This window comes from Balaenoptera borealis, assembly GCF_965194805.1.
Source record: "Balaenoptera borealis genome assembly, chromosome: 5".
NCBI classification, from domain to species: Eukaryota; Metazoa; Chordata; class Mammalia; order Artiodactyla; family Balaenopteridae; genus Balaenoptera; species Balaenoptera borealis.
In genome coordinates this window covers 58,045,779-58,056,573 of record NC_138862.1, presented here as the reverse complement: position 1 = coordinate 58,056,573, position 10,795 = coordinate 58,045,779, and the positions used below count along the sequence as shown (strand labels likewise).

Below are 10,795 nucleotides of genomic sequence, written 5' to 3'. Positions count from 1 at the left end.
GGTGAGCCCTCTGGCAAAGAGATAAAGATGCTGGTAGCTGGAGAGTAGAGGGGACTATACTGGTGAAAGCTCAAGGGGATGTGGGTGGGACACCAACAGTGCATGGTACAGGCTCAAAGATTTAACCTGTAGATAGCTTTTCCTGTAATTAATTTAACCTTTCAAATGAGATCATAGGAAGGTTTTTTTTTTTTTTAAATAACTTTATTTATTTATTTTTGGCTGCATTGGGTCTTTGTTGCTGTGCGCAGGCTTTACTCTAGTTGTGGCGAGTGGGGGCTACTCTTCATTGCGGCGTGCAGGCTTCTCATTGCGGTGGCTTCTCTTGTTGTGGAGCACGGGCTCTAGGTGCGTGGGCTTCAGTAGTTGTGGCACATGGGCTTAGTTGCTCTGGCATGTGGGATCTTCCCGGACCAGGGCTCGAACCTGTGTCCCCTGCATGGGCAGGAAGCCCATAGGAAGTTCTTTAATTGGCCCTGAAGAGAGTTACTCCAACACTTGCAGATAATCTTTCCTTTTGGCTCACTCCCACACGTCAGGGAATGCATACATCATAGCAACTCATAGTTATCATACATCTAATATGTATGGTTTCCTGAACAGGCTCAATCATGTATTGAATATATTTATTGAGCTCCTATTATGGACCAGACACTGTGGCAGCTGCTAAAGATATAGTGATGAACAAGACCAATAGACTCCCTACTATAATGGAGTTTATGTTCCAAGTTGCACTCAAGGAATCTTCTTGTATCCCACTGAAATTCTCCCCACATCTTGGAAGTGGTGCTGGTATTTGGAAAGGAGAAGTGATATCCTTATTTCATGTCAATTGTATCCCTTGAGAGTTATTCATGAAAATGCAACAGCTATATTTGCCTATGTTTAAATCCATTTAGAATCCTTGTTAGGCTATAAATTCTGTGGAAAGTCCCCTGGGTTAATTAGAGATTTTGTAGAAATAGTTCCTTATATTCCTTTTCACAATGACAAGCTCACCAGCATATGATCCAGGATAAACACATAAGCAGTGGTTTTTAATATACTTTGGTTCCTAATTGTTCCTAATTGTCATAAGTTTGCTCTAAAAAGCAAAGCTTTGTAATAGATCTGTACTTCCCACCTAACTCATTGGGTTCACTTTTTCTATCAAAGTGAATTAAGCCAGAAACTCAGTCTTCTATTTGGGACTCCATCAATTATGATCTTAAAACTGTTCCTAAACATTTGGATCTTAATTTCTCTTCAGTGACCCATTAAAATATGAAAATAGCACTATATTGATGGTTTCTCTCTCTTTTTTACCCTATCTTTGGTGTGAAGAAGATTTTAAGAAATAACTCCTCAACACCAGCAAGGCTTTCAGAACTGTGAAAGAAAAATCGCATCATGAAACAAAATAATTCTCACTTTGTTCCTGGAAGAAAATGGTCATTGTTTCTTAACTCTGAGGTAGTTCTTGGTATGGTGAGTGAAATGGCAAGAATAATTGAGAAAAATAGCTGTGTGTATCACAAAAGCCAAATGCATCTTTTCTATTACATAAATAATGATCAGCTCTTACTGACAGTTGTTATTGTATATTTAGAAAAGAGGTGTTTATATTCCTAGATATGATATGAAAAGTCTCATATCTCTTTCACTATATTTGTAGTGATTTAAAATATCAGCTGCAGCATGCACTGTGTATCCTGTCCACATAAAGATGTAATATATCTTAGAACATACCTATCTCAAATGAAGCTGTTGGTAAACTATCTTTATACATCTGATTCTAGAAGAGCACAAATAGCGTGCATAAGAAATATCAAAATAAGTAACATCACATATAAATCCGATTTGGGGCTTCCCTGGTGGCGCAGTGGTTGATAATCTGCCTGCCAATGCAGGGGACACGGGTTCGAGCCCTGGTCTGGGAGAATCCCACATGCCGCGGAGCAACTAGGCCCGTGGGCCACAGCTACTGAGCCTGCGCGTCTGGAGCCTGTGCTCCGCAACAAGAGAGGCCGCGATAGTAAAAGGCCCGCGCACCGCGATGAAGAGTGGCCCCCGCTTGCCACAACTAGAGAAAGCCCTCGCACAGAAACGAAGACCCAACACAGCCAAAAATAAATAAATAAATAAATAAATTAGGAAAAAAACAAAAAAAAATCCGATTTGTTTCTTTTAGTGTTGAAAATTTTATTGATAGCTGTATATATCTTTTATTGATAAAATCATATGGAAAGAAAGGTTTTAGGCATTTTAAATGTATTTTATGCCACTTTAGAATTTTTGTTTTCTATATAATATAGAAAAATAATTGCAAAACATTCCACTAGCGAAAAATGGCAGCATGAAAGAAATTTCTCATTTCTTGCTTATAAAAATCTCTAAAACCAAAGAAACATGTAAGAAATCCTAGATTAGCCATACTCTATTTAAATGAAATAAATGTGAAACTAAATTTAACCTTTGTTTGATGGCTCTTCTTCACATCTGCTATTGCAGAACCTCCAGCCTCCTGCAGAATTTCCTACAGTTATTTCTGAAGGATCCCTGGGGATGTTTTATCATAATTGCTAAGTTCCATTGCATATTATTATATGGTGTCATCCATTTTCCTTATCTCCAACTCTGACCTGAATCTGAGGATGCTCAATGCTGAGGGGTCTGTTGTCTATAGGGCACGTGAAGATGGTCCACAAGTGTCTCTGTCTCCCACAAATGTCCTGCTCACCTCTTACAGGCTGCTCTGTTGGGAATGGCCCTCATTTTTTCTGGACACTGCTCTCTCTTGTCAGATTATTTCCTTTTCCTACTAGGTTCTCCTTCAACTGATGTGATAAGTCTTCTAAGAAGTCAAAATTTCCACTAATAGTAAAGAAACTTCTCTTGCTCCTGCCATACGTATATTTTCTGCTGAGCTTCATTCCTTCTAGTGCTCAAGTCTCAAACCCTGAATCATCCTTGATTCTTCTCTTTTTTTTTTTTTTCACATCCCACACCAATTCATAAGTAAACTCTCTTGGCTCTACCTTTAAATATATCCAAAATGTGACCAGTTTTCATTCCATCTACCTCTACCATCTTACTCCAAGTCTCTATCATCTCTTGCCTGGGCTATTATAATAGTCTCCAATGTATGCCCTTGCTTTCAGCTTTGCCACTCATACAGCAGCGAGAGTGATTATTAAAAAACCCATGTCACACTTCTGCTCTAAACACTTCAATGTTTTGTCTCTGACTCAGAATGAAACCCAAAGGATGTACCTTATTTTACACAGCCCTTAGTGATATTGGGCTTGCTACCTAATACTTCATCATCTTCAACTCCCCCTCACTAACTCATCACTCACTCTTAACCCATATGTTCATAAAGCTTCTTCCCTTCCTTAATTTTCTGCTCTCTGCAACTGTCACCTTTTTAGAGAAGCCTTTCCTAATATGACTCCCTTATAAAAAAAGAATAGCTTTCCCTGTCCACTTATATCCCACCCACTTTCTTGTCCCTTAACTGACTTTTTCATCTCAGCACTTTTTGACATCTGATACATTAAATATTTATTCAATATATTTGTTTATGGTCTGTCACTCCACATAGAACATCAGTTCCATGAAAGTAGCAATATGCTGTGTTTTGTTCATAACTGTATCCCTAGAACCTGGCAAGTAGTAGGTGCTCAATAAATATGTATCGACTAAATAAGTGGATATGTTACTGGGACAAAATTCTGGTATTCCTGGATCTTTGACTAAATATTATAGTAGTAACATTATATCCTGCTATAACTCCAAGCTATTATATCCAATAATAATACTACCACCAGTGATTAAGAAATCTATATTTGGTACTGAATGAGTGGCCTCAAATGTTTGGCTACCTTTTAGGGAAGGTTTGGCTGCAAGTCTGGGTAGCTGTAATGAGAATATCTTAAGATGTGTTATATCTAAATTATATTCATCATAAAACTTATATAAAGGATAATTTTTAGTTATCAACTTTTAATTCAATAATATCTAAGGTTTTTCTCAAGTTATACTTTATATACATTTTCTTTCAAAGTTAAATAACTGATAATATATACTCAAGAGAAACAGAGATCTAAAAAAAGAAAATTTCTTATTCTATTTGTAAACCCAAAAGGGAAAAAAATTTGTGAATGAACAGGACTAATTTTTTTTTTACATAACTTACATAGTTTTTTAAAAAAATGTAAGTGTGGATTTGTTTTCCTGCCTTTGTCTACAATGTCTTTCTCCTTTCTGATCAAAGTAATAATTTATTTCTGTATAAATGACAGTGAATTTAAAACCTTCCTTCAGAATAATGTAATTTAAATGAGGCTATTTTAAAATGGGCTATTTGTCTGCAGGAAAGCTTGATTAGGCCTAAAAATCTATCCAAAGAGATTTTTTTTGAAAGTCTTGTAAAATTTTTGTTAATATCTTCAGCAACTCAAATTGGCTTCCCAACCTATAATTAGCTTCCTTAATCCCTGGACAATATTTCTAGCCTCTAAGGGCTCTTGTAGACCAACAAGGGTGATCTGCAAAGCATGGAGAGAGATGTAGGAAAAAGAAACAGAGTAATTAGGCCATAAAATAGATAGTAATCACTTCCCTATGTTAACTAGCATTTACAACATACTTTGAAGTCCTTAGAAGTTTCATGCCTGGGAAAAATATGAAGGTGAGAAAAATGAGATATGAATAAAGAATGATCTTTTGGAACATGAAATACCAGTATAAAAATCTTCAGGCCAGGGGAAAACTTACTCCAAAAATTTCAATTTAAGTTCTGAATTAGACAACCTCATTAAACAAACATTCTCATTATCAGATTATCATTTCTGCAGTGCTGTGATTACAGAGAATGCCATAATTAGAATCTTCAATAGCAAAAGAAAAATTATTTAATACTATTGTAATACTTTTCACCTGAAAAATGGAAACTTGCCTTCTTTTATCTAAAATAATGTAATGCTTAAAGGCTGCTGAATTGCAATTATTTCAGTTAATCTTTATGTCCCAGGCTGAATGATTAATCCATCAAGGCTTAAAAATACATTTGCAGGCATTTTGATGGGGAATTCATTTCTATAAATGGCCTAGATTATTTTCCCTTTTTTCAGTAAAGGTCATCAGAGTAGAATGGTAATAAAAAGCTGTGATTCTCAAACTTTAGTGTGCATGTGAGTCATCTGGAAGGCTTTTTAAAATTGCTGGGCCCTACCCCCAGAGTTTCTGAGTCAGTAGGTCTGGGTGGGGCCCAACATTTTGTATTTCCAAGAAGTCTCTAGGTGGAGCTTATGCTGATGGTCTGGGAATTATACTCTGAGAACAGTGAACTGCTAGTTTAAATTAAAGCAAGTGGTTACCCCACAAATCATTTTCTTTGAATTTATGTCTATTTTTTAATTGGAAAGATGTTTTTAACATGCAAGGAAAAATGTTTAAAATAGATTGTTCAGATATGATTTTTAAAATGCACTGAGCTCTCTACTGTGTCTTAATGAATCTTATTTGGAGCTTACCAATAGCACACATCCTCAAGATTGCATACCTAAGCAAAGTTTAAAGTTCTAGCTGTAGCGAAGAATCTATACATTTAGAAAACTATTGGCACATTACTTCCATCTCCTAATACCAATCAAATGAATGGACTTAAGAATAGATAATATTAAATAAAAATCTTCTAGTTTAGATTATATTCATTCATTATCTAATACTTTATTTACACTGAACCAATTTCTGGAACTCTTTATTAATACATTGAAGCTAGCTTACTTTGAAAGAGTCCTTGATCTAGGCTGTACTTTTTCTTATCTTTCTTGACTGAAAAAAAATTTGCATGATCAAATGTACAATGCCAAGCTATTAAGATATGATTCCCAATGGATATATTCTCATTGTAAATAAATTTCTCACGTCTCAATTATCTTTTGCTCAGTTACATGTCCAGTTTGAAGGAAGGTACTATTGAAATAAAGATGAGAAACAAAGGAGTAGAAAATTCACTTCCAGGGTCATAGCAGTAAAAATTATCCCCTCAAAAGGTTTTTTCCTTAATTTGACCTGATTGCCGTTGTCTGTCTATACCTAATATAGGAACTTTTCAATTTTATGTTCTTTTGCTCATTTTGCACACATTATCTTCACCAATATAACTGATGTTATGACTTGTTTTCAGCCTGTCTCTCCACCTCAGACATTCACCAAAACACCAGAGATGGTCTGTCTTGTCTAGAGGAAACTGACATCATTTCCATGGACATACTACCATTAAAGTTATTTGGAATTGATGACCTGCTGTCTTCCTCTATCGTCCCAAGGTGACTTTTGCTATTTGCACCTTTCCTGTTGAAACTGGTATTTTATTTAATTAATTAATTTATTTATTTATGGCTGTGTTGTGTCTTCGTTTCTGTGCGAGGGCTTTCTCTAGTTGTGGCAAGTGGGGGCCACTCTTCATTGCGGTGCGCGGGCCTCTCACTATCGCGGCCTCTCTTGTTGCAGAGCACAGGCTCCAGACGTGCAGGCTCAGCAATTGTGGCTCACGGGCCTAGTCGCTCCGCAGCATGTGGGATCTTCCCAGACCAGGGCTCGAACCCGTGTCCCCTGCATTGGCAGGCAGATTCTCAACCACTGCGCTACCAGAGAAGCCCTGGAACTGGTATTTTACGTTCACTAGGCTTCTCCCAGGTTTTGGAATTTGCAGAGATGCTTCTGATTTATAAAGCAGCCCATATCCTTTTTTTTTTTTTTTTAATTATTTATTTTATATTTATTTTTGGCTGCGTTGGGTCTTCGTTGCTGCGCACGGGCTTCTCTAGTTGCAGCGAGCGGGGGTTACTCTTCGTTGCAGTGCGTGGGTTTCTCATTGTGGTGGCTTCTCTTGTTGCGGAGCACTGGCTCTAGACGCACGGGCTTCAGTAGCTGCAGCACATGGGCTCAGTAGTTGTGGCTCGTGGGCTCTAGAGCGCATGCTCAGTAGTTGTGGCGCACGGGCTTAGTTGCTCCGCGGCATGTGGGATCTTCCCGGACCAGGGCTCGAACCCGTGTGCCCTGCATTGGCAGGCGGATTCTTAACCACTGTGCCACCAGGGAAGTCCCTCATTTTTTTTTTTTTTTTTTTTTTTTTTTTGATGGTGGTGGTGATTTTCATTTTATTATTTTTTACAATAAGGGTGTAATCTTTATACTTCACACACACAAAATAAAACAAGAAGTGCTTATGAAAGAGTCCCTGCCCCCACCCCCCATCTCAAAACATCCTGAACGTAGCTATTCAATAGAACAGAAAAATCAAGACATGTTTGATTTCAAAATTTCAATAAAAAAGCAAAGCATGTAATGCAACAGCTGTTCAACTTCCCACTCTAAAATAGGCACCGTCAGACAAACAAAACTCCCAGTATGTTAAATTTCTCCAGCACACATTCCAGTATAAATGTTCTGAACTGTAATCAGCTAGTAATTAATAATGGGACTAGAACCTTAGAACAGAAGTTATATTGCTTCCCTGCACCCCTTTCTCTTACAATTAGAGGGTAGAGGTATCAGGGGATACAGAGTCAAAGGAAGAAGGATTAAAAAGAAATTCCCAAAGTTGCTGTTTTTTGGACGAGAAAGGAAGACAGCATTTTACAAATGTTCAAAAAATCCCAAGGCAAGTAACACAATTCATTCACTATCACTCCTACTAGAAAGAATAAAGACATCAGCATCTTATTATAGAAAACTGTACCTTCAGAAGTGTATTACAAGTTCACCAGAAACTATGGATGTAGTTTTAGGCTTCATCAAAGAAAACAAGCTCAGATCAAGTTAGATGCTATACACCTAGCCTAGCTGGATCGGTGTCTGGAACTGCTCACTGTGTCACCCTGAACAGCTGTAAACTAAACAATAGTATGTAACTCCAGAGGAAGCTTAAGGATTGAGGATATGTACACAGCTAATTATATCTCCCCTGCTTCGCGCTCTTCAGAGCTCCTCCTGTCTTCTGATCTGCCATTAGCGTTCTCATAGGACCGCTTCTTATCTTTTCGATCTCTGTCACGAGGTGATCTGTCTCTTGAATTCCTGTCTCTGTCACGTGATGCTAAGTCGTGTTCTCTGAATCTCTCTTTTGAGGATCTCCTCCTGGATCGCTCTCTGCTCCTGTCTCTAGAACTGTGCCCACTTCTCTGGTGGCTGCGGCTGCGACTACGGCTGCTGGAGCGGGACCTGTGGCGATGGCGTTTCTCCCGGGATTTGGATCGAGTTCTCCTTTTCCGTTCCCGTGACATGGAGCGAGACCTATGTCTGCGATGCTCTCTGGACCTGGATCTTTTAGGATTCTTGCTACGTGATCGAGACCTCCTCAGCTTCTCCCTTTCTTCTCTCTCCCTTTCTTTTCTTCTTTTCAGGCGTTCCTGGTTTCTTTTCTCCTGCTTCTCAGCTACAACTCTCTTTAATTCTTCAAGCTTCTCTCTTATTTCAAAAAATCCCAGATGCAGTTTACCCCCAAAATGAACAGCCAGTCGTCTGTCATTATCATGAAGACCTAAATAGGCAGAGCAAACTTCACAGACTCGAAGTTTCTCCTGCTGGAAACTGGAAGCTGGCATAGAATTCCGATAAACTTCCTCTGCTTCTCTTTTCTTTGCCCGTGCTTTCTCTACTTCATCCATTACTTTCTGGGATTCCTCCACATTCCCTTCAGCTCCTAGCTGTTCCACCTTAGCCAACAATTTACCGATTTCTTCATTTAACTCATGAACACGTTCTGCCTTTGCTGCAACTTCAGCACTAATCTCTTCCTGAGTTTCTGCTAATCTTTTCTTAGCCACTTCTGTTCTTCGATCACAATCTGCAATGAATGACTTTAGATGATCCATAGCGTCGAGTTCAAAGAAAAAATCTTGTTCTTTGGATGCAATTTCATAATCTGCTCTTAAAGCCAGGTCATGGACTTTCAGACATTCTCCAAGATCCATTCTAGTTCCAGACAGGACATCATGGGGGCAACAATTCAGAAGGTGACTCTTGCACACTCTGTCATCACTGAATTTGATCCGTTGACGAGTAGTATCTCGGCTCGGCGAATGCGGGGCGTTTCTGACACTCCCTTGCAGACTGAAGTAGGCAGGCATAGATACACTGAACGCGGTACCCTGCTTCCATTTATGCAGTATGCCAGGCATCGGCACGATTTTCAGTGGCACACAGGCGGTTGCCACCACCAGGGCCTTCTGGCCCAACACAGCAGTGAAAATCCAGTCATTTCAGCTAAATAATATCGTGGACTTGTAAACATGGGTTCATTGGTAAATCCTCTTAGTCGTCCCGGGAGGTGCCCATCAACTGGTCCAGCATCGCGCGCATCTGGGCCTGCGCCCACATGGCGGCGGCGTAGCGGGCGGATGGACGGGGGTGGGGCGCAGACCGGGTCCTCTCGGGCGGGGGGACAAGGGGAAGGGGTGGCGGAAGGTGAGACGCTGTCTCGGTTGCCGCCGCTGCCTCGAGGCGTGCGGAAAAGGGAGCGGGAGGGGTTGCAGGAGAGTCCGGGCTGCGCTCCTCACGACGACGCGTACGTGGAAGGCAGCAGCCCCCGAAAGCGACCCTCGTTCCCTCACTCTCCGTCGGGTTCCTGGGACAGAAGCAATGCCGGCTAACCAAGCTCTCGTCTCCAACACCGCCACCCGCCGGAAGACGTCAGCCCCCGCTTCAAGCTCTGACGCCGCTCGCCGCCACCGTCGCCGCGACGTGAGCGCGCACGCTCCCCCATATCCTTTTAAGTGTATCTTTTCTGAATAATTTTGATATAAAATTTCATGGATAAAGTAGTCTGATGAAAATTCAAAGATAATATTACTAAAAAAAATCACATATAAGTATAGTATTATAAATATATATAGTATTAAACCTTGGACTATATGGAGTAGATAGCATATTCCCAAAAGTTAAACCTTAGCAGGCCATTACAATCGTTTAGGACCCTTTAGAAAAGATGCTATTCTTCCCTTCCTGTCCCACATTCAATCTCAGAAAACCTGGCCATTTCTCATTCTCAGAGCTCACATTCCATCCCTGTGAACCGGCAAAATGGACATGAAAATCTAACACTCTGGTACAAATGATTGACTTTAAGGAGACAATATGGGACTTGAAAACATGATTTAGAATTTTTAGGTAGTTGGTTGTAGAAGCTAGTCTTGGAAAATAATGTAGATTCAGAGATGGAGGACACCATATCTATACATGTAGAAAAAGAGAAGAGTAAAGCAAATAAGCACAGAGGAGCAGGGAAAAGATAACATTTGAGCTGGAGAGTTCCTGTCAGCTTTCCATTTCCTGACCATCCCAGATATACTCCTGTCCTCTGGAATAATTTTACTTAAGAGTGCTCAAGTGAATTTCTATTTCCTACAACTAAATTATGCTTGACTAAGACAATGCTTATGGTTAAGAGTCCTTTATTTCCAGTTGGAGGGATAATAGGGTAACAAGGATAACAGACTCAGTATCAGAGCTACCATGCTGTCCAACCCTATCACAATTTTTTCTTTATTAACAATTTAAATTAGAAAAGTAAAAAGTAATACTTTGTTAATTAAAAAAAATCATATAATACAGAAGCATAGAAAGTTAAAGATTCATATCCCAAGTCTGACTCTCTCCTGATGCTATTCCTCAGAAGTAAATTCCAGTTAACCATTGTTACATATCCTTCCAGATTTATGTATTTACAAACAACAAACATACATTAATGTACATATATATATGTCTGTGTGTGTATGTATGTATGTATCTATCTATCTATCTACTC

General features: G+C 39.5%; 1 protein-coding gene across 2 annotated transcripts; it reads right to left on the bottom strand.

Moving 5' to 3' along the window:
- Window positions 1-3,729: 3,729 nt before the first annotated feature.
- Window positions 3,730-9,712, bottom strand: LOC309629239 (putative RNA-binding protein Luc7-like 2). 2 transcript variants are annotated; one of them, XM_082393026.1, is made up of 2 exons: window positions 9,306-9,712; window positions 3,730-9,058 (listed from the first exon to the last, which is right to left on the bottom strand). In XM_082393026.1, exons 1-2 carry the CDS (start codon window positions 9,367-9,369, stop codon window positions 7,944-7,946), a joined length of 1,179 nt encoding a protein of 392 aa, XP_082249152.1. In that variant the 5' UTR covers window positions 9,370-9,712; the 3' UTR covers window positions 3,730-7,943. The 2 variants fall into 2 exon arrangements, with proteins under 2 accessions (XP_082249152.1, XP_082249151.1); XM_082393025.1 differs by lacking the exon at window positions 9,306-9,712 and having other exon boundaries at window positions 3,730-9,304.
- Between the last annotated feature and the right edge of the window lie 1,083 nt (window positions 9,713-10,795).

Bases quoted from the DNA above. Each gene is read 5' to 3' on its own strand.
- LOC309629239 (XM_082393025.1), bottom strand. From the start codon at position 9,170: ATGCCTGGCATACTGCATAAATGGAAGCAGGGTACCGCGTTCAGTGTA.